The sequence below is a fragment of the Hyalella azteca genome, unplaced genomic scaffold (genome assembly GCF_000764305.2).
Source record: "Hyalella azteca isolate HAZT.00-mixed unplaced genomic scaffold, Hazt_2.0.2 contig2369, whole genome shotgun sequence".
Taxonomy (NCBI): domain Eukaryota; kingdom Metazoa; phylum Arthropoda; class Malacostraca; order Amphipoda; family Hyalellidae; genus Hyalella; species Hyalella azteca.
The window spans coordinates 29,788-54,892 of NW_025932646.1; the positions used below are offsets into that span (position 1 = coordinate 29,788).

At 36.0% G+C, this 25,105-nt stretch overlaps 1 protein-coding gene across 1 annotated transcript in view; it reads left to right on the top strand.

Moving 5' to 3' along the window:
• The window catches only part of LOC108667901 (intersectin-1), a gene marked incomplete at its 3' end in the record, with an annotated part of 69,508 nt that overhangs the window by 26,558 nt on the left and 17,845 nt on the right, over positions 1 to 25,105 (top strand). Inside the window, exons 17-27 of the mRNA XM_047885549.1 lie at positions 1,322 to 1,465; positions 2,207 to 2,374; positions 3,750 to 3,818; positions 5,588 to 6,130; positions 7,210 to 7,413; positions 9,139 to 9,186; positions 10,629 to 10,649; positions 14,852 to 14,995; positions 15,456 to 15,714; positions 17,792 to 17,949; positions 18,884 to 18,990. Coding sequence (XP_047741505.1) covers positions 1,322 to 1,465; positions 2,207 to 2,374; positions 3,750 to 3,818; positions 5,588 to 6,130; positions 7,210 to 7,413; positions 9,139 to 9,186; positions 10,629 to 10,649; positions 14,852 to 14,995; positions 15,456 to 15,714; positions 17,792 to 17,949; positions 18,884 to 18,990 — 1,865 coding nt within the window. The remainder of the gene's footprint in view (positions 1 to 1,321; positions 1,466 to 2,206; positions 2,375 to 3,749; positions 3,819 to 5,587; positions 6,131 to 7,209; positions 7,414 to 9,138; positions 9,187 to 10,628; positions 10,650 to 14,851; positions 14,996 to 15,455; positions 15,715 to 17,791; positions 17,950 to 18,883; positions 18,991 to 25,105) is intronic.

Consider the following 25,105-nt stretch of genomic DNA (forward strand, 5'->3'; position numbering starts at 1 on the left):
CAGGGAGCGAGCCGTGAGTTATGCTCAGGGAGCGAGCCGTGAGTGATGCTCATGCAGGGAGAGAGCCGTGAGTTATGCTCAGGGAGCGAGCCGTGAGTTATGCTCAGGGAGCCGTGAGTTATGCTCAGGGAGCGAGCCGTGAGTTATGCTCAGGGAGCCGTGAGTTATGCTCAGGGAGCGAGCCGTGAGTTATGCTCAGGGAGCCGTGAGTTATGCTCAGGGAGCGAGCCGTGAGTGATGCTCAGGGAGCCGTGAGTTATGCTCAGGGAGCGAGCCGTGAGTTATGCTCAGGGAGCGAGCCGTGAGTGATGCTCATGCAGGGAGAGAGCCGTGAGTGATGCTTATGGAGCGAGCCGTGAGTGATGCTCAGGGAGCGCGTAACATATCTATATGGAGATGCTCGTGGTTTGTACGAGATACGTACATAACATGATGGGTGCTGAAACTCATTTTTACAGCACAGTTCTTGTATTAGTTTGTAACTTTGAAACGTTGTTGGAGTTGTTCTTTTCTCTGAAAAAAAGAACAACTTTGAAAAGAACAACTTTGGAGTTGTTCTTTTCTTCTTAAACATATATTTTTATGCCTATTTCTTCTAGGCCTATCTTTATCTTTTAATAGGCCGTCTCTTCTGCATTGAGATTCTTGGCCGTTGATCGCGCCTTTTCTAATCTATGATTTTCACCGAAAACAATTTTGTCTAGGATTATCGAATTCTTAATGTTAACCAAGAAGCACCGATTATTTATATTTATCCAGGATTTTTCTGAGAGGTTATCGATTTCATCTTGTTTATCAGTGATGAGAATGCCCAATGATAATCTATACGTATTCTATAAGATGCACCTAATATTAATTTTATTCGGGCTGCTTAGCTCAAAACTTTACTACGCGAGAAAATGGTTAATTCTAACCTACTTTGTATTTTAATTGCTGCTTATCGATTTGATTTATCTAATTTTAATTCATTGATTTGATTCATTTTCAATAATGTACCTATCTATTTTATATATCCTCATTAATTTATCAATTTGATTCATTTCATTTTAATTTATCAATTTGATTTATTTCATTTTAATTTATAAATTTGATTTATTTCATTTTAATTTATCGATTTGATTTATTTTATTTTAATTTATCGATTTGATTTATTTCATTTTAAAACATTGATTTGATTCATTTCATTTTAATTTATCAATTTGGTTTATTCCATTTTAATTTATCGTTTTGACTTACTTTATTCGATTTGATTTATTTATTAGTACTTATCTGTCGATTTGATTCATTTTTGTTAATGGATGAATTTAATGTTGTATTTTAGTGCGACTGGACGTACGGGGAGTGTGGGGACCAGGGGGGCTGGTTCCCCTCTAACTACGCCGCCCTGGACACCACCAACCCCACCGTCCCCCCCGCCACCACCTACCCACCCCCTCCTCCCNGTACGTCTGTTCTTCTGATATTTGTACGTCTGTTCTTCTGATATTTGTACGTCTGTTCTTCTGATATTTGTACGTCTGTTCTTCTGATATTTGTACGTCTGTTCTTCTGATATTTGTACGTCTGTTCTTCTGATATTTGTACGTCTGTTCTTCTGATATTTGTACGTCTGTTCTTCTGATATTTGTACGTCTGTTCTTCTGATATTTGTACGTCTGTTCTTCTGATATTTGTACGTTGTTCTTAAGAAATTTGTACGTCTGCTCTTGAGAAATTTGTACGTCTGTTCTTAAGATATTTGTACGTCTGTTCTTCTGATATTTTTAAGTCTGTTCTTCTGATATTTGTACGTCTGTTCTTGTGATATTTGTACGTCTGTTCTTCTGATATTTTTACGTCTGTTCTTCTGATATTTGTACGTCTGTTCTTCTGATATTTGTGCGTCTGTTCTTCTGATATTTTTACGTCTGCTCTTAAGACAGCCGAGTTCTCCCAGATCGGACATAGGAGGCCTAGGGTTAGATTTACGCCATTTAGGGTAAGATTTTCACCGTTTAGGGTAAGATGTTTGAGTTTTAGGGAAAGATGTTTGCCGTTTGGGGTAAGATTTTTTTATGGGAATATTTTCGCATTTTTTTAGCGACGCGGCAGCGTGACTTAGTGTAAAATTCTTAAAAGTATACATACAGTACTATATATCTTAATTCTCATCGTTTCTTATGAGTATATATAGGTATTTATCTTATATCTTATCGTGTCTGTGCAGTCAACCGAGCCCGGCGACCTTATTTTCGGCGCTGGTGAGGTGGTGCTGGTGGTGCAGCGTGATGGTGACTGGTGGACCGGCGTGTGTGGTGACAACCATGGTGTCTTCCCGTCTAACTTAGCCCACGACGAGCCATCAGAGTTCTACGTCAGCAACTTCGCTTACGAGGTGACTAGTAATTTTGTTTTATTTTCATATTTCTACGTCTCTTTTTATGATATTTCTACGTCTGTTCTTCTGATATTTTAACCGGTACGTCTGTTCTTCTGATATTTGTACGTCTGTTCTTCTGATATTTGTACGTTGTTCTTAAGGAATTTGTACCCACGTCTGTTCTCAAGAAATTTGTACGTCTGCTCTTCTGATATTTGTGCGTCTGCTCTTAAGAAATTTGTACGCCTGTTCTTCTGATATTTGTACGTCTGTTCTTCTGATATTTTTACGTCTGTTCTTATGATATTTCTACGTCTGTTCATCTGATATTTGAACGTCTGTTCTTAAGAAATTTGTACGTCTGTTCTTATGATATTTGTACGTTTTTTCTTAAGAAATTTGTACGTCTGTTCTTCTGATATTTGTACGTCTGTTCTTAAGATTTGTACGTCTGTTCTTAAGATTTGTACGTCTGTTCTTCTGATATTTGTACGTCTGTTCTGATGATATTTGTACGTCTATTCTTATGATACTTGTACGTTACTTCTGTTGTACGTCTGTTCTGATGATATTTGTACGTTGTTCTTAAGATATTTGTATGTCTGTTCCTAAGATATTTGTATGTCTGTTTCTAAGATATTTGTACGTCTGTTCTTAAGATATTTGTACGTCTGTTCTTCTGATATTTGTACGTCTGTTCTTCTGATATTTGTATGTCTGTTCTTCTGATATGAGGAGAATTACTTTAAATTCTTGAAATAAAATCTTGGTGCATATCAAAACATTTTTTTCACAAGATCATGTCAGATAAGATACGAAATTAGAATAATAGTATTCAATGTTCTTAAAGAGAAGCGCTGCTAACTTAAGAGACATCATAAAACACGCCATATAAAACACGCACCATAAACGCCATCATTAAGCGTCATAAAACACACTATGTAAACTAGGTAATACAGCAGGTTTTTATTAATTTTCCAGCATAATAACTGATCACATCATTATCATTACCGGGGCAGGTCTTGTCATTGAGGGAGAAGCTTGTGAACCCTGACGCTGCGTGGGGGGAGCCTGAGCCTGAGCCCCAGCCTCCTGCTGCCGGTATGTCGCTAATATTAATACAATGTTAATGATATAAATACAATATTAATGACTTAAATACAATAATAATTATTTTAATAAAATATTAATGATTTAAATACAATAATAATTATTTGAATACAATATTATTGATTTGAATTCAATATTAAAGATTTAAATACAATAAAAAATATTTAAATACATTATTAATGATTTAAATACAATACTAAAGATTTAAATACAATAGAAAATATTTGAATACATTATTAATGATTTAAATACAATACTAAAGATTTAAATACAATAAAAGGAGGAGCTCAAGGAGAGCGTTGAGCGCGGCAAGGAGCTCTACGCGCGCTTCACCAGCAAACGAAACCAGGTGCTGCATTTAATTCGTTTTATTAATCTATTAGTTTTCTTATTTTTATAATAAGTTGTATTAATGCATGCTTTTTATGACTGCTTTTTAAGATTTATATTATTCTATTAGTTTTATTATTTTAATAATAAGTTGTGTTAAAGCATTTAATAAGTTGTATTAATCTAAGTTTTATTATTTTAATAATAAGTTGTAATAATGCATTTAATAAGTTGTATTAATCTATTAGTTTTATTATTTGTATAATAAGTTGTATTAATGCATTCAATAAGTTTTATTAATCTAACTTTTATTATTTTAATAATAAGTTGTATTTATGCATTTAATAAGTTGTATTAATCTAAGTTTTATTATTTTAAAAATAAGTTGTATTAATGAATTTAACAAGTTGTAGGTTTTAATCTAAGTTTTATTATTTTAATAATAAGTTGTATTAATGCATTTAATAAGTTATATTAATCTAACTTTTATTGATCTATGTTTATAATGAATACTTTCGCGGCGATAAGTCAATAATTCTCACTAAGAATCCTCTGGCAGTTAATGATTGATAATTCCGTTAATGAATCTTAAAGCGGGAACTAATTAATTATTCTGATAATGAATCCTGCCGTGACAAAGAATTATCCAGATAGAGAAATTAGATAAAATATATAGATAAGATAGATAGATAGATAAAATAGAAAGATAGATAAAAAATCATTCAAAGAATTATCCAGATAGCTGCAAATGATTTTTTCTACAGAAAAAAGCGTCGGATACATAAATTTTTAGAGACAATGAGGGTCGATAATATCAAAATGTCTGTTTCCTACTTTTGAATAATTGAGGAGAATTACTTTAAATTCTTGAAATAAAATCAGGAGCCGTGAGTGATGCTCAGGGAGCCGTGAGTGATGCTCAGGGAGCGTGTAATATATCCATATGGAAACGCTTGTGATTTGTAAGAGATATGATGATGGTGATGGTGAGCTGAAACTCATTAATACAGCACAGTTAATACTCATTAATTAATACACAGTTACTCGTTAATACAGCACAGTCTTGTATTCGTTTGTAAAGAGCAGCTCTAGCGATTTAAGAGTGGATCTTTTTCTATTTAAACTCATATTTTTATGCCTATTTCTTCTAGGCCTACTTTTATGTTAATGATAGACATTTTTTCTGCATTGAGATTCTTGGCCTTTGATCATGCCTCTTCTAATCTATGGTTTTTGCCGAAAACAATTTTGTCTTCGATTATTTAGTTGATCGATTTATTAATGTTAACCTGCAAGCACTGATTGTTAATATTTATCCAGGATTTTGCCCGGTGGTAATTGATTTCATTTCGTTTATCTGTGCGAGAAAAAGGTTTATGCTAACCTAGTAGGTATTGCATTTTAATTGCTGCCTAACCATTCGATATATTTTTATTGATTATTTTCAGCAATTTATATTCATTAATTTATTTCCATTAATTCATCTATTAAATTCATTGTCATTAATTTATCGATTTGATTTATTTGAATTTATTTCATCGATTTGATTTATTTTCAATAATGTATCTATCTAGCTAGGGTAATTTATTATCATTAATTCATAGATTTAGGTTGTTCAATTTTAATTCATCGATTTGATTTATTTTCAATAGCGCATCTATCTAATTCATTATCATTAATTCATAGATTTGGATTGTTCAATTTTAATTCGTATATATGGTTTATCTAATTTTTATTAATCGATTTGATTTATTTTTGTTAATGGAGGGATTTTACTTGGTATTTTAGTGCGACTGGACGTACGGGGAGTGTGGGGACCAGGGGGGCTGGTTCCCCTCTAACTACGCCGCCCTGGACCTCACCNGGTCTTGCTATCTCGTATCGCTGAGACATGCCTGGGGCTACAGGCATCAGTACACGTGTTGGTCTGAACTAAAGTGGTCTTGCTATCTCGTATCGCAGAGACTTGCGTGGGCTACATATTTCACTAAACATGTCGCCCCAAATGACACAAATAACAATTACCAGGCAAAAGGCAAGAAGCGCCAGGTGGGGTGGTTCCCTGCTAGCTACGTCAAGGTGCTGGGTGGTGGCTCAGCCTCTGCCCGGTCCACGCCCGTCTTCCAGGAGGCCACCAACATCCTGGACGCCCCGCCCGCCCAGACGCCGCCCTCCGTCGTCCAGAACTCTGGCGTCGTCCAGAACTCTGCCAGCGCCCAGAACTCTGTCGCCCACAATGCTGATAAAGCACCTGCTGCTGATGCTGCTGCACAGCCTGCGCTGCCCGGTGAGAGTTACTACTGGGGTTGCGGTATGAGGGAGGGGAGTGTGGTATAGGGTTTTGCATTGTGGTGTAGGGATTTGCATTAATTGGGGGAATGTGTAGGAAGGGAGTAGGGGAAGCATTTAGTTGAAAAGTCGAGGAAGTGTTGGGGCATGTAATGAACTAGTCGAGGAAGTGGTGTATTGTAGGGGAGTGTAATGTCAGCTCTAAAGGTCTAGTAACATAGAGCACTCCGCTGTCAAGCTTCAATGCCTTTGTTATTGCTACTCGATACTATTCGATATCGAGTAGAAATTTCTACCTTATTTCCCGTCGACACGCCAAGAATTTTTCACTCGACAACCTGACTACTAATACACGATGAAACTTCTTTGAATATGTAAAATGCTTAAACTATCATCACGGTGACAGGTTATAACTGTTCAGGGGTCATACTTTCAATACTCGCTAAGTGAACGTAAGTACTTACGCTCTATTTTCTTGTCTGTGATAGGTGGATTTTGCTTGAAAGGCCGTCAATGATTGGCTGATGAACTTACGAAGAGTCACCACCAGGTACATCACTAGAGTCACCACTAGGTACATCACTAGAGTCACCACTAGGTACATCACCTTAGCCACCACCTGTTATAAAAATTGGTATATCGACAATAAATTTATTTGTCTTAGATTATTCGTACATATTGCTGTCTTGTATATTTAATGTTTTGTTCGAGAAGCGAACTGAGATATTTTAGTATTGTACATTATATATTGTACAATAATGTACATTATATATTGTACATTATAATAATAATATTGTACATTATATGTACAATATTACACCGCTTATATGCGCACCTGTGTGATATTGCTTAGCGTTGTGCTCGCATATTAGGTACTTATAGTTGTACTTATAGTTGTACTTATAGTTGTACTTATAGTTGTACTTATAGTTGTGTTGATCTGCAATGTCAGTGAAGTTTGTAATAATAAGTAACAACAATTGAAGAATTGTTGTTACTTATTATCAATTACCATCGAATAGAAATTTAGCTATATTCATCACAGAAATGAAATATTTTGAAGTAATCTATAGCTAGTGCAAAACAAAAATTTTTTTTTTTACGTCGCCGTCATCTCCTAGCTCCTCGGCACTGCGAACCTCGAGCCTGCAGATGTTAAGGAACCTGATGCTCCTAAACCTGCACCTGTAGCACCTGTAGCACCTGCAACACCTGCAACACCTGCAGCAGCTGCAGTAGTCTCAGATGCTGAGGCGGCATCAGATGCCGAGGCAGCTGCTGAAGTCGCCGCTACAATGGCCAAGTCAACTCGGCAAGAATCTCAGGTATTTTTTATTGCTTAGTCAGTTCTTTCTTCTGCAGGTGCCTTGCAATCAATTAACTTCCTTATTAATTATCCTGATTAATATTATTTATGACACTGCAGGTACCATGCAATTAACTTGCTGATCAAGCATTATCCTGACCGATTAATTATTATCATGATTGATTATTACCCTGAACAATTATTATCATGAGTACTTATTACCCTGATCAATTATCACCCTGGTCAATTATCACCCTGATCAATTATCACCCTGGTTAATAGTATTAAGCTGAATTTTATCCATAAAGAATCGTTATTGCCCCTGTCGCTGCCTACTAATACCAGCGAGTCGAATCGATTGATCGTAATCTGTTATCGCGCTGCGGGAGTTGAAAATAATGGATGAGAATTGAAAGTTTGGGGATATCGGCATTCCCGTATTTACTTATCTCAAGCTTTGTGTTTTAAAATAATCTCTTCTGCTGCTTGGTATCATATTCATACAAATTCATGTAGAATGCGAATCATGAGAGTTGGATTTCGATAATTTTTGCTGGATTTTGACTTTGACTGTAGTTGTGGAATCATTGACCTTGATCGCAATCACTTTTAACGCTTCATCTCGGTACAATGTCATTTTTGAACTTTGGTAGTATTCATATAACTTGATACACTTTTGTATTCATTAACGACTAATTTACATATTTATTATCATGACTGCAATGATTCGTGGGATTATTTTCTCTTCATTGCTATTCTTCTTTTCTCTCTTTCTAGTTTCATTAGATTCTTGTTCTAATCTGCCGTATTCGACTGAATTAAAACCTGCTTTCAGTTTGTGAATGTTTTTGACTGACTTACTAGTCGTCTCGTTTGTCTTTACTGAATTTAACCAGGACAATTACTATTCATGTTCGTTACGCTAACTTGTACACTTCTTTGAATTATTCATCCTTACTTATTCATTTTCCAATCGAGTGAAGACGTTTCAATCCTTTAAAGACTTATTTCTAAGTCCCTTAGGCTAATATTGTTATTATTTCCTTGAATGTCATTACTTTTTCACAAACGATCCTATTCATTGAGTCTACAGTTTTCTCCCCAAATCTTCTACAACTTTTGCAAATTCAATGTTCCTCGAAAATTTTCTAATTGTGCTATCCTATGTAAACATTTAGCTAATATTTCTAAACCCATCACTCACATTCCCCGAATTCACCAATCACACCAAACATATCGACTTTTTCACTCATTCCACTCACCCTCCCAATCACTCCCTCTCCCTCTCACTCCATCCACTCACACTCTCTTACTCACACTCTCCCACTCACACTCTCTCACTCACACTCTACCACTCACCATCTACCACTCACACTCTCTTACTCACACTCTCCCACTCACACTCTACCACTCACACTCTCTCACTCACACTCTACCACTCACCATCTACCACTCACACTCTCCCACTCACACTCTACCCTCACACTCTACCACTCACACTCTCCCACTCACACTCTACCACTCACACTCTACCACTCACACTCTACTCTCACACTCTCCCTCTCACACTCTCCCTCTCCCTCTCTCACACCCTCCCTGTCACAACTTCCACTCATTTATCCCACTTACACTCTCCTACTCACGCTCACACTATCCCACTCACTTTCTTCCACTCACACCCTCTCACCCCCTCCCTCTCTACTAACCCCACTCTGTTCTCTCGTATCCCGCTGCCCTCTCACAGAAGCGCTCTCGTCGGTCCCACTCTTCTTCCAGCCTCTTCTCTGAGAAGGTGGGCATCTTCTTCTCTTATGCCTGCCTTATTTATCACTAACTATTTATATATAAACCTACTTTATTTATCATTATTTTGAACATCTCATGTGGTTCATCACCTATCATTATAGCCTGTAACACATGCCCTGTAATACTCATTCATTTTTAACTAATCAATGATTTGCTGAATTCGCTACATTCTGTGCCACGAATTCAATTTCTATCATTTCGTTTCCGCCAAGAAATTATTTTAATAAAATATTCGATTTGCAAATATATCTGCCGAATTAATTCACAATGACTATCTCTATGATGCTTACTAACTCGAACACTTTGTATATTTTTATCACCTTCTGTTGTGAGATACAGTTATTAATTGACTTGCCACAAGCTTTGATATTAAAGTTTAATTCGTTATTAATACAAGGATTTTGTTATTGAAATTTAACGTCAACTGCGTCGAGTATCAGCAGCGTTAATCCTGGCTATTTCAGGATTTATTTCATTATTATATGTTCGTGTATGAAAATAATGGTGTCCACAATACTGAACTGCTGTACTTGCTGCAGAGGGTAAATAGTTTCGAGTTTATAAAAGGATGAAAAAATGGTGCGTTTGTAAGAGAATTCAAAACGACTTTTCTTCTTTAACTTTTTGTTATTGGTGCCTACAAATATGGACACGATTGCCTTCACTGTTTTGCATACGTTTTTAATGCATGCATTTCCAGAGGCACGCGCTTCGAAATTAAGAAATGGTTAACTAGTAATGAATATAATAGTTTATTTAGTGTTTGGATTCTTAATCACACAATGAAATTCGTCAGTAATTAGATCTATATTCCTAGTGGAATATAGGTTTTGAGGTTAAGTTTCGCTTTATTCATAGTGACTTGAATGATACCTCCTGATTAATTATGTATAATTTAGATTAGCTTTAATTAATTCATTTAATGCCTAGCTTAAATATAGAGTTTATTTTCACGAGCAAATGGCGGAATTTTATGTTCGTTTAATGTATCATTGTTAATTTATGTTCATGATAAGTTAATTCAAGTGATAAGTTATAAGTTAATAGGAGTTATATTTTAACGGGTTCACGAAACTTCTTGATATTGATGCGACTAGATGAATGAGTGTTGCTTCTTAAGTTACGAATAGACAAAATCGCTTGCATCGAATCTCTTGGCTGAAAAAAAAACTTTAACATTCTAATTTCTTCAGATTTGAACAGTTTTTTTTTGCCAATTTTTTCAATGGTTTTCGCCTTTGAAAATCACTATCAAGATAATCTAAATTATCGTACAATATTTTGAGAGATTATTAATAGTGTTCATACGAAGCGTGCTTATTTTATTTTAAGCGTGTCGCAGTTCCTTGAATTTTATTCTATTTTTTGGCATCGTTTATTTTTGTGTAGAAAAATTGCTGAATAATTTGAACAATTATTTTTTCACAGAAGCTCTCATTATTCAGCGCGGTAAGCAACTGCAGAAGTTTTTTCCCCAAAAATCTTTCTGAGTTTCACGTATCAAAGTTTCAAAGCGTTGAATCGTATCCCCTATATACTTACCTTCGTATCCCCTATACCTTATCTTATACTCTGCTACCAATTGTTCTATTTTTCAAATATTTGTATCTAAAAACCTGCCAATTGAGCAATTTCTGTATTAAAAAACGCCCTTCTCTGTTATTCAATTCATTTGTTCACTTTCCAATTGTGAATGTCATTGCATATTTTTTAAAATGTTTCACATGGAAATATTTCAACATACTAAGATACTATACAATAATTATTTTACGTAAAGGATATCCAATTATGTACATATTAAATTAAGTTCGTCCGAAGACCAGCGAATACATTTTATGAAGATTTTTCTTATTGGTTTTTCAATGAGGCGAGAGGTGGGTGTTACTGTACATACGAAGAAAATATCACATTAAAGATCTAATTATTTCAAATTTTAATAATATTATAAATTATGGAACGCTTTTTAATGTGTTTTGACTTCTGATTGGTGAAGGTGTAATTTCTTATCAAACTCGTGTATTTACGAGTACTTATTTAGCGCCCGTACCATTAGCTCAATGGTATATTCTTAAATGATACGCTGTTATAATGCAAGCAACTAAAGGAATCGGAGGTTAGGTTGTATAGTACCAACTCACTTTCACTTGACAAAAATTAGACGAACAATTATCTATTTATAGTAATATTTTGTTATTTAATTTCTGTTTCTGCTCATTTAAAAATACTTCATCATCCACATCATTTGATATATTTTGTCTTGACCATCAGACCTAAATATCCAAGGCCCTTTGAATTCTTCATCGTTTATATAATTTGGGGTTTTGGTTTTTGAGATAAATATAACGTGCTATATTGAATTTAGCAAATTTCTGAATTAATAATCGTCGTTTACTTTACTTTCACTTCGTCAATAAATATTGGCTTAAGTATAATTCTACTAACTTACAATTAATATATTATGATTTCGCCAGCAAATTAATCGAGATAATTTCCGATGCTCATCTCAGGTTCTTGAATTTCTTTCAAAATAATTACTCGTTTCGCTTCTCTTCGTGAAGCAAGCACAGCCAACTTGACGTCAGCCATGAAAATAATATTGAACAACATTTAATACTAATAAAAAATTAATGCAATTTAAGTAAATAATAACATTGAATTCTTATTTTTGAATTTATAATGCCTTCATAACATTATTTATCTTTATTCGTCATATTGCCAGTACGGAATGCCGTGTTATTAGCAGTCAAACCATTTATTGAACCTGGGAATTGGGCATCAACTGAAGTTTTGAGAAAACAATTTCGCAACGCCTGAATACCGTTTCTTCTGCATAGATTTCATTTTTTAATTAAGAACGCGGGATAATTCCGCACAAATTTGATTTCTTCAATTAAGAACGCGGGATAATTCGGCACAAATTTCATTTTTTTACTATAGGAACGCGGAATAATTCCGCATAAATTCCATTACTCAATTAAAAACAGCAAATAGTTCTGCTGTGGAAGCATAATATGGACTACATGGTGTCTATTATATATATAATTTGCTCTGAGCATTTACCAAATTAAATTCCATTGCACTATATCTAAACTTCTTATCACCATAACGCTGTTTAATTTACAGGACGATGAAGAAAACAGGGTAAGTTATTCTTTTTAACGTTCATAATCCCAAGTTGTTTGTGTAACATTTATTCTTATGTTGAACGTCCTGTGATTTACTTAACTTATTACTTGACCATTACCTTAACTTATTTATTATCTGATAAAGTTCTTAAGTCCTCAATTCCTCTGTATTACTTAGATTAATTTCTCAACTCCTCCTTAATTATTACTTGGATGAATTCCTCTCCAAATACAAACCTTCAACAATTTCGGATCGTATAGTTATAAGTAGCTGTTATCTTCATCAAGTAAGTTATGAAAGTTTTCATTATTCGTGCACGTGATTGATATATACTCCTGTTTTACTCTCTCTCGAATTGCTATATCCCTGCATTAGTAGCCTCTAGATCATGTAATTGATTGGAAATTATATTATATACCCTTACTTGTATCAGGTATTTATTACCTCTCTTAGTCCTAGTGGTACCGGTACATCCATAACCTATTTTACCCTCTTCTTTATCAGGAACATACATAACCTATTTACCCTCTTCTTTATCAGGAACATACATAACCTATTTACCCTCTACTTTATCAAGTACATCCATAACCTATTTACCCTCAGTTGTATCAGGTACATCCATAGGCTATTTTACCCTCTGTTTTATCAGATTCATCCATAACCTATTTTACCCTCGGTTGTATCAGGAACATACATAACCTATTTTACCCTCTTATTTATCAGGTTCATCATTTTTTCTCTTGACGTTTAACTAGTAACCGTTTTTCTAGTTCAAAATGAATGTACATTATACCTAACTATTATTGGTAGTTTTCCTTTGTATCAACACTACCTATATTAATCCTTTCTGATGTAGACTTTGTTACTATGTAGAATCAAAGTAAATTTGTCACTTCGTAGAGGACGAATGCATTAAATCTTATCTCAAGTCTACGTACTCCTAATACGAGTTTTTATTTTTAGATGCTTTTAAAAATATTATATTTTTCTATAATTTTTGCCTATAATACTCTAGGCTCCTAATTTTTATTTTGATGCTGAAATTCTGATGTCAAAAGCGTTCTTCGATGAAATATTCAAACTAAATTTAACAAATGTTAAGACGCAAAGAATTTATATGTCACTTTCTCAGAAAATACAGTATGTAGTATTGTCAGAAATTATTTGTAAAAACTTATAGGATTTTTCCTCCATCTCTTTTATTTATAAAATTTTGCAATGCAAAGAGGAAACAAATTTTTAATTAATTTTTTATCGTCTTATTGAACTTCATTTTTCATCTCTAGGTTTATGTCCATCATTTGGATTTGGCGTATGCGATCTGGGAGTAATTAAGCAGGTTCATGTAATATATATCAAATAATTGGGATAATTATGTTACTGTTTTTGATCCGAAAGTCTTAAGAGGTATGTTCCAATAATCCACATATGGGTGTAATTAATTGATGTCAGTTAATGAAATACGGTACATAAGGGCGTAATGAAGGGTTGTTTATTTATGCTGTTAGCTAGGCAATTATCTTGTTCGAGTGTCTTCGTTTCTGTTGCTTTTCACCTGTCCCTCCTTGTCACTTCGTCTCTTTTGAGATGCTAACGCTGCTTCTTTCGAGCCAGGTTCAGCGGGCTGGACAATTGAGACCTTCCGCCCCTTGTGGGTGATGAATAATTGAGACCTTCCACCTCTATGGTGATGTTCATCTTGATTTTCGGTGCGAGATAGCTAAATAGCTGAAGCGCTAGTAAACATTTGGCCACTAAACTAACTAACTAACTTAGGCAATTATAATTTAGTATTTTCATAATTTTGTATTTTTATAATTTTGTATTTTTGCAATTTTTGTTTTCAGTTTAGAAATGCGGAAGTTTGATTTGTAGGTAGGTTATAGTCCGTCCTACGGTCCTAGTCAGTCCCGCATTTGAACCCACAGTGTCAAGGTGTATTTTAACTTGGTTATTTGTTTGTTTCTGTGTTTTACATTTAGTGGTTATTCCGAGATGTTCTTTATTCTGTTATATTTTGTAAAGTTAGGTTAGTTTATTCATGAGAAGGTTTGTTCATACTTTCTCTTTAGTTCGTTTATTTGTTACTTTAGTTTATTTATGCTTTGTTCTTTTTCTTTAGGAGAGTTTCGGAACTACTTATTCAAGAGAGTGGTTTCTGAAGTGTCTTTCATTGCAAGCCTTTGTTGGGGTCCACGTTAAAGTACTATAAGTACGGCTGGACGAACCTGGGTGAGAAGTTAACATGTTGCATTAATTTTTGTTGCATTGAGATTTAATTTCTATTGATGCTATTTTTGAATACAATGCGCCTCTATAAATAATATAAATAACTTCTCCTGTTCAGTTTGTGTACTTACATACATTAAAATACGATCTTTCAAGTGTACGAATATTTATTTCCCCCCACTGTATATAATCTAGTAGTAATCTAGATTATGTATATATATATATACCTATAGTAATGCACCTATAATATAATTATACCTATAATCTATTAGTAATGAAGTAATGTTTGTGTGCAGGGCAAAGGCAGCAAGAAGCCAGAGATCGCAACTGTGCTGGCGCCCTACGATGCTACGTCCAGCAACCAGCTGAGCCTGCAGCGCGGACAGCTCGTTATGATCCGCAAGAAGACCGCCTCAGGCTGGTGGGAGGGCGAGCTACAGGTACAATAATTTAGAATAATATAGCAATTATAATCACCAGTTAACTCTTCGTCAAGCTGCATAATTATCAAAACGTGCAGTCCTGGATTAAACGCAATCGTAACCTAACATTGATGGAAAGTACTTGCAAAATTTTGGAAATGTGTTTCTATATGCAGGCAGCCTGAGGTATTCTTCTTTGATTATATTGTGTTAGACAGATGCTTTTGATTGACTTAAAATGATCTTGCTGTCTCATATAGTGGAAACATTCGTGGGCTACAGGCATCAGTATACGTGTTGGTCTGAACTATAGTGGTCTTGCTATCTCGTATCGCTGAGACATGCCTGGGGCTACAGGCATCAGTACACGTGTTGGTCTGAACTAAAGTGGTCTTGCTATCTCGTATCGCAGAGACTTGCGTGGGCTACATATTTCACTAAACATGTCGCCCCAAATGACACAAATAACAATTACCAGGCAAAAGGCAAGAAGCGCCAGGTGGGGTGGTTCCCTGCTAGCTACGTCAAGGTGCTGGGTGGTGGCTCAGCCTCTGCCCGGTCCACGCCCGTCTTCCAGGAGGCCACCAACATCCTGGACGCCCCGCCCGCCCAGACGCCGCCCTCCGTCGTCCAGAACTCTGGCGTCGTCCAGAACTCTGCCAGCGCCCAGAACTCTGTCGCCCACAATGCTGATAAAGCACCTGCTGCTGATGCTGCTGCACAGCCTGCGCTGCCCGGTGGGAGTTACTACTGGGGTTGCGGTATGAGGGAGGGGAGTGTGGTGAGATAGTGCATTGTGGTACCTATAGGGGAGTACGTTAGTAGGGGGAGTGTGTAGTGAGGGAAGTAGGGGGAGTGTGTAGTGAGGGAAGTAGGGGGAGTGTGTAGTGAGGGAAGTAGGGGCAGTGTGTAGTGAGGGAAGTAGGGGGAGTGTGTAGTGAGGGAAGTAGGGGGAGTGTGTAGTGTGGGAAGTAGGGGGAGTGTGTAGTGTAGTAGGTTAGTGTAGTGTCAGCTCTTAACGATCTAGTAATATAGAGCGCTCCAACCTAACCTATGTTATCTCTTATATCATATCAGCTAAAGATATATGATTAACATAATTATTAATTAACGTAATTATTTAATATAGTTAACATATATCAAGCTTCAATGCCCATGTGGCCAAGCCTTTGTTATTTCCCACTCGATACTACTCGATGTCGAGTAGAAATTTCTACCTTATTTCTACTCGACACGCCAAGCACTCGACAACCTGGCTACTAATACTCGGTGAAACTTCTTCAAGTATGTAAAAGGCTAAACTATCATCAGGGTGACAGGTTATATATGTTCTCATGTGTGTTTTCTTAGCTGCAGAACACGTGTGTGTGATGTAGCGATCCTTCTAATGAATCTTTATTGATGATCACTTGACGAATCCTTCTTATTGACTATTAAAAAGCTGTTTGGTTGATGATTAATCATGATGTTAATTAGTTATTTGATGAGATAAACAAATGTATTCCTAATAACCTACTATGATATTAATTAATTAAGTCAATTAATAATTATGTTAATCATATATCTTCAGCTGATATTATGTAAAAGATAACATTATGTTAAAGATGATAGTAATTAATAATGTTAATTATATTAATAATACACATTTCTTGATGTCATATATGAAATAACATTATATAAAACATGATGTTGATTAGTACCGGTACGTAATGTTAATTATGGCAATAATACACATTTCCTTGATATAAGATGGGAGCTTATATGAATGTATCAGAGCGCGTGGAGGCACTATACCCCTACACGGCCGTGAACCCCGACGAGCTCACGTTGATGCTGATCAGTAATGTTAATTATGTTAACAATACACGCTATATTGATATAGTATAAGATAGTATAAGAGATTATATGAATATATCAGAGCGCGTGGAGGCACTATACCCCTACACGGCCGTGAACCCCGACGAGCTCACGTTCAGCGCTGGTGACGTCATCGTCGTGCTGGACCGCGAGGAAGTACGTGGCGGCAACCATCAGTGCAAGTCATTTTGCGCTCACTAGAACGTATCCTTTTTGGGAAGTAGGCGCGTGACAATATTGCTTCGGTTACTCATGTCAGGTGGTAGAGGGTTAAACAAGTTGTTTTGTTGAGGATTGATCATGATGCTAATTAGTTGTTTGATGAGTTAAACAAATGTACCTATTTCTGATAACCTACCATGATATTGATGAATTACGTTAATTAATAATCATGTTAATCATATACGTTTTGCTGATAGGTACCTACCATATAAGAGAAAACATTATATTAAACATGATTTTGATTAGTAATGTTAATTATGTTGATAATACACGTTTCTTGATATATAAGAGATAACATTATATTAACATGATGTTGATTAGTAATGGTAATTATGTTAATAATACACGTTTTTGATATTATATAAGAGATAACATTATATTAAACATGATTATAATTAATGATGTTAATTATGTTGATAATACACGTTTTATCGTTATAACATGAGAGCTTATATGAATATATCAGAGCGTGTGGAGGCACTATACCCCTACACGGCCGTGAACCCCGACGAGCTCACGTTGATGTTGATTAGTAATGTTAATTATGTTAATAATACACGTTTTGTTTGATATAACATGATTTATTATATTAATATATCAGAGCGTGTGGAAGCACTATATCCCTACACGGCCGTGAACCCCGACGAGCTCACGTTGATGTTGATTAGTAATGTTCATTATTTTAATAATACACGTTTCCTTCGTATAATATAAGAGATTATCTGAATATATCAGAGCGTGTGGAGGCGCTATACCCCTACACGGCCGTGAACCCCGACGAGCTCACGTTCAGCGCTGGTGACGTCATCGTCGTGCTGGACCGCGAGGACGCGGCCTGGTGGCGGGGGCGACTAGGCGCCAGCGAGGGGGTCTTCCCTAGTAACTATGTGCAGGTGTGTGGGGTGTTGTTGTTGTTGTGGTTCCTCGGTCTCATTTTTACAAGAGACCCCCCTCGCTCAAGTATGACACAACCGACAGGGAGTCGCTCCAGAGCTGTAGGGTCGAGGGTATGTGGTGGTGTTGTCTGAGAGGTGTGTGGGGTGTGTTGGGGGTGTAGGTGCGTTTAGCACAGGTATAGGTAGTATATCCAGACAGTAGATGGCTGGTGAGAGGGTCACAATGTCGTGGTTGTTAGTCCAATGTAGTCCAAATGATGAAGATCTCTCTGAATATCTCTGGGGGTTTCTCTGCAACATGGAGGGCAGAGAAACCTCCTGAGACAAACTCACAAGACTGTCTCTCGCACCGTGCTGGATAAATCCACCAGCATCATCATGCAGAGGTGCACAACGTTAACCGACCAACCCTTTTAGTTTTGAAAACCCTTTAGTTTTAGTTTAAAACCCTTTTAGTTTTGAATTGGACCCCAGCTATCTATTTCCAAACTACCGGATTTTTATATAGGTACCTACACGTGTATATAAGTTAGTTTTAGAGGGGAGAATTTGCTGATATATACGCGTGCGATTAGTGACCAGAGAATTCGTTGATTTAAATTATCAGAGAGTTGGAGAATTCTTCAGATGACGGTGGTAGATCGAAAGGCATATTTCAGGAAGTAGTTCTAGTTTATTAACGACGTTTTGAATGCAATAAACATTTATTCTCAAGTTACAAGGAGCATTGATATATAAGTATAGAAACAAGGCACGAAAGAATCGGCGACAGGCCGCAAAGAAAAGAATCGGCGACAGACCACATCAGGCCTACAATTCAGCGCCGAGATCACTATGTCATGTTATGTTATATTATGTTATGTTATATTATGTTATATTATGTTATGTTATGTTATATACACGTAGCCCACACACACATCACTGATCGCAGGCGGTCGTTGGCGGGGGCGGCGACAGCTTCGCCGCGCAGGTATCACAGATCGCCGCTGCCGCTGCTGACTTCGGCGTCGACTTGGACGACGGCAACCTTTGTTGTGAGTAATTCATTTGTTGTGAGTAATGCATTTGTTGTGAGTAATGCATTTGTTGTGAGTAATTCATTTGTTGTGAGTAATTCATTTGTTGTGAGTAATTCATTTGTTGTGAGTAATGCATTTGTTGTGAGTAATTCATTTGTTGTGAGTAACCTGATTGTGAGTAATGAATTGATTGTTATGAGTAACCTGCTTGTGAGTGGCGTTGTGAGTAATGGATTTATTGTTATGAGTAACCTCTTGTGAGTGGCGTTTGAGTAACAATCTTTTTATTGTGAGTAACCGTTCTTTTGTTTTGAGTTTCGAGTTTGTTGTTTGAGTTACGAACTGATTCATGGGTAAGCTACAATTCACGGGTAAAGAGCTTATGGTTATAACAAGTTTGTTGTTGTTAGTAGCTAACTTGTTTCGCTATTTCATGGCGCCGCAATTTCGTGTTGAAATATTCGGTTTAATATTAGTATTTATGGGAAGGGTTTCATAGTGTTGCCGGCTATTGATTTTGCAACTTCGTTTTCTTTGCACGTATTGGCTACTTATTAATTAATCTTATTCTATTTATCACTCTTCCATATATTTTACTGCCGTCTCATTTTCGAAAACCTCTTGCATTAGTCGCTATCTTTTTCAACACAGTATTTTCACAGTTTCATATTTGTCACGTCTTATTTTTTCGGCGCCAGTTTTCTCAATGCTATCATTATTTATTTAATATTTACGCCCTGCCATCTTTTTCAAGCACTATCTTTTCATCAATGTTGTCTTATTGTCGTCATCTTTTCCTTCCTATGTTATATCATGCACTTTTCCCTCCATATTTTTCTTCAATGCCACGTTGTTCCAGACGCCTAGTTGTTCTCGGTGCAAATTGTTCATAAATCTGTATTATATTCTGTGGCCGAGCTGCTTGCATTAAATACTTCCTCCTGGCACAAATTTTTCTAAAATCCTCGCCGTTTTCAGCGCTCATGCACGCTTGTGTTCAACGCACAATTTCAAGGATCGTTTCGTTTTTGAGCCTGATACGCTGCCTCTCAAGTTTGGTACTATGTATCTTTTTCTATAATATATACTTTGCAGACCAGTTATTAAATTCAGAGGCAGCGATCAAACCTAGAACAGTTCTCAGAGACGATTTTTTATTGTTAATTATGATAAATATGCTATTTTTCATTATTTTTTGCTATAGGATAAATTTCACGTTTCTTTTATCCGGTGCAAAGTTTGAGTTTGTAATTAAGTTTGAAGACCATTTGATCGTCTCGTCTCTAATGACCTACTGGGAATGGCTTTATTCATTAAGTTTAGTTTTATTTATCTATTTATTTGATATACTTCTTTTGCTCTAGCCACAAACACAATTTAATTTCCATTGTTGTAAGGCCACTTTTATATCCATTCTGCTTAACACTCTTATTGCCCCGTCTTCCATCGCATGTTAATCAAGTCACGAAAAGTTCAAGAATCGGCAACAGGCCATGGGCCTATTTCTTCAACGCCGACACTTCTATTCTATTCTATGTTGCGCATTCTCTAATGTTCTGCAGCATGCGTTCTGTCCTTTTTTTCTTCAGTTATTGACTTCAATAGTAATTGATCCCAGCTATTCGAAAATTAAAAGTTGAAATTTAGTTCATTTTTCATCTACGTGCATTTAATGGAACAAACTTGGTTTAACGCGTGGCCTAATACATGTTTTCCAGCTAATTTGCATGGCTTGATCTTATCTTATAGCTTTACTCACTTATCTTAACACAAACTGTTTTCTTTGCTCAAACACACCTCGTTATCGTCAATTGTTGATTTTATTGGAGAACTAGGCTCGATGTTGCTATAGAATTTACGGTAGCTTTAGGTCATTCTCTTGTTCAGTCCGTGTGATATTTTGAATCTCTAGTCCGTCTGTCTGTCCGTCCGTCCGTGACCTCAAGTTTTCGTCGACGAGAAAATGCGCTCTCTGTCACTCACTGCAGTGAGTACTGACTTATATTTTTTTCTTCAGTTAATGACTTCAATAATTTATCCCAGCTATTCGAAAATTAAAAATTGAAATTTAGTTCACTTTTCATCTACGTCATTTAATGGAACCAACTTGGTTTGACGCGTGGCTCAATACTTGTTTTCCAGCTAATTTTGCATGGCCTGATCTTATCTTAACTTTACCCACTTATCTTTACACAAACTCTTTTCTTTGCTCAAACACACCTCTTTATCGTCAATTGATGATTTTATTGGAGAACTAGGCTCGATGTTGCTATAGAATTTACGATAGCTTTAGGTCATTCTCTTGTTCAGTCCGTGTGATATTTGGAATCTCTTTTCTCATGAAGTTTATACGTCAAGCGTATCAAGATGTCTGATCTAGACGTATAATTTTTGCGTGTGATGAAGCGGGAACAATATTTGATGGTACAATTATAGATTGTTTTATCTTTTATGCTTTATAAGAGTGGTAGTTGTTTCTTTTTGCCCTTGCTTTGAAAGAAGGTTCACTTTTGATAATTTTTACGCTATATAATTCGGGGCTTAGGGGGCACATGTGCTGTACCTATATTATCAAAATTCTTTGATGTATATAGCGGCCTTCGTACGCATAGCAACTGATTTTTCGTCTGTGATTGCTGGGTTTAGTTTTAGGAACTGTCATTGTGTGTCTGCCGGAGTTACACGCTAGTAACTATTTTTGATAGTACCGCCCGCAGGCGCACGGGAAGCTTGATTGTGTTTTGGTGTTTAATTGAAAAGATTCGTGGCGCTTTAGCTGACGCTTTATTGTCCACAGGAGCGGCCTCGCTACGCTACTGCTGCTGCTACTACTCTCTGGATCACTCGTTCCTCGACTTTCTTCTTAAGCTTTGTGTTCCTTCTAACTACATCAAATTTGATGCAGAATATACAAATACTGTTCACTGTTAGCTATTTCCCTGATGTTCACTGTCTGATGTCTCCAAGATTTTGTCTGTCGGATGGCTGGACGGTGTTCACTGTAAGCTTTCTTCAACGCGTTCTATGTTATGTGGCGCGACGACGTTCACTGTAGGCTTTATTAAAGGTGTTCACTGTTATCTATCTCGATATTGTTCATATTTGGTTTTACTGTCATCTTTCTTCGAGGTGTTCACTGTCTTCGGTCTCGATCACTTCGTAGTTGGTCTTTAATATGAAGCATGTTTCGAGTCTCAACGAAGTTTTTCGTATGTTTGTCTAAGTTGTTGAATGTCCCCACGAAAGTTGATTTTGTTTCTTGATTATTTATCTAAAATTCAGATGGATTGTTCAAACATATTATTTATCTAAAATTCAGATGAATTGTTCAAACATTCTTTTCACCTTCCGAAGTGCCCCTCTTTTCTTGGTGTCGTTACAACTCTGCATAGTGCATATGCTGAATGCTTTCTCAGTCTGAAGCGTCTTAGGTATTGCAAAAATAGAACATTTAATAGTATATTGCATTTAAAGCAGAACTTTGCTTTTCATCAAGCGTCTATGGAAGGAGTAAAATTAAATTTGTACTTATATTTTACTATGCCAAATCTCATAACTGAATCGAAGAAGGATTCTGGAATACGAATTCTGACTTGGAAACCCGCGCTGTTGTAACTCCGACGGTATCTCTTACAAATTTATTCTCTGAGACAAACCGTTTATCTCGTGTATCAAATCAGACTAATCAGCACTTTAATGTTTATTAGAATACTTTACTGAGATTATGGCATCTCTGTCAGATTAATATTATAATCAGTATTACAATGTATGCTTAGGATCAATCGTTTTTATTAGTTATGTGGTTACTACAATGGCTGGAAGAGCCATCGGAGTCATGCTTCATTAAGTATTCTGTTCTTACTATCTCTTTATCTTTTTAATATCTTTCTCTATCTACTCATATCTTTTCTTGAGCTTTGTTGGCCTGTGTTTTCTCTTGATGTGGAGCAATTTTATTATATTACACACTTACTCTATGCTTTTATTGGGTTTCAAGTACTCAAACAGTATTCACTTTGCTTCTAAATTTTTTTTATCGATAGCGTATTTATACTGTCCTACTTGCAATTTTCTGTTTTTTTTTTTTTTTGTGTGTGTTTCCAATTTGGATTTGGTCTAAAGTTTTTGGCTACCTTAGAAAATTTTCCTACAGAAACTAACCCACTGTTGTGCTTTAAGATGTCGTGACTTATTTTCTTATGAGGAACTCTCGACTAAAAAACCTACGTTATTCTTTGGTAATATTGTACTATTCTGTGAGTACTGTCGTATTTACTCTGCGCTCTCATTGGTTACTCATATTCGTGTACTATTGTGAAACTATCAATAATGTTACAAATTCATTATCTTTTATTCTATCACTGAAAATGAATTACATTTCTGGAAAAGGTAAAAATTCATATACACTTAATGGAAATAGATTTTTTATTCAGCCGAGTAAAATATTGAAATGTGAATCATTCTAATTAGTACGAGTATATATCACATGCCTGCTGTTAATTGTCACAAATGTATGTATGGTACTCTTTAAATTTATGTTTTATGAACGATTAAAACTATTTTCATTCACACTCGTTCAATATTCTATTCTCAATACTCTTACAAGATTTAGCTTGTTCACTTGTCTTAACCTCTAATTTAAGCTTGTCTTTAAGCTTGTTCACTTGTCTTAACTTTAACATTTTTTCAACTCTTATTTCTTCAACATTGAGAACAATTTTTGCACAGTTCTGTGCTCGCTTTCGATCAACTTATGACATTCCGATCACAGTTTTCTCAATTGCAATTTAAAAGAGCTAAGTTATTCTATGTTAATATATGCTTCGATTATTTATGTATGTGGAGCAATTCCTACTTAAGAAATGCGGCTATAAACCTGAATTTGAATAGGTCTTCTGCTTCTACTTATGTGAAATATTTATTTATAAGTGTTTGAGTGTTTATTCGAGATGTCGTTTCAGTAATTGCGCGTCTTCAGATGTACGTTGTGTGATGTATGTTCTCAAGCTTCATAAATTCTAGCTAAAGTTTCGAGATGTAAGTTGTGTGTGTGTTTCTAAGGCTTCACAAATCCCAGCTAAACACGGGGGCTTTTTCTGTATATTTTTTTCATGCTGCCAAGATGATTGCGTCTCAAACATTTCTATAATTATTTTTATAACTATACAAGACTTGTTTAATTTCGTCACCTTCAATCTGAGGGGATCTGAGGTTTGTTCTGTTATATTATATACCGTATATTGATATAAGAGATGCAGTTGATTTCATAAGAAATTTTTTGTTGCCGTAGTGTTGTGGAGTGAGTCAATCTCACTATGTTGGTAGCTTTCTTCTCATACTATTACTATAATTAAACTTCGTAATATATTTTAGTCTCGATAAGAAATTAACAATTGTAGATACCCATCTTTATTGGACAGAATTATGTGTAATTTTCGTCTAAGTCCATAAGAGCTTTAATTGTTTGCCAGAAATCAAGTTAGATTGCCTTGTTGATTTTTTCAACTCCACCAATTTAATCCATTTCACTAATTTAAAGTCCCTTGCTAGGTATATTAATTCTAGGATAATATTTGGCATTGCTAAGAATCCGTTGCTTTAGTGGTCTGTAACTCACAAATTTGTGGTCTGTAACTCAGATTAGTTGTCTGTAACTCAAAGATTAGTGGTCTGTTACTCACAAATTTGTGGTCTGTAACTTCGCAGATTAGTTGTCTGTAACTCACAGACTAGTGGTCTGTAACTCACAGATTTGTGGTCTGTAACTCACAGATTAGTGGTCTTTAACTCACAGATTAGTGGTCTGTAACTCACAGATTAGTTGTCTGTAACTCACAGATTAGTGGTCTGTAACTCAGACGAGCTTGTGTGGAAGTACCGAGTGTTCGTGATTGCTTAGCTAGCGCCGTTTGTATCAACACTCAAAGAAAAGAGAGGGTTATAGTCCAAATAGCGACGTACTTCCTGCCTTTGTTCGTATCATCCTCTGGGGCCATACTTTCAAAACTCGCTAAGTGAACGTAAGTACTTACGCTCTATTTTCTTGTCTATGATTGGTGGATTTTGCTTGAAAAGCCGTCAATGATTGGCTGATGAACTTACGATCTCTTAACTTTTTTGAAGGTATAGGCCCT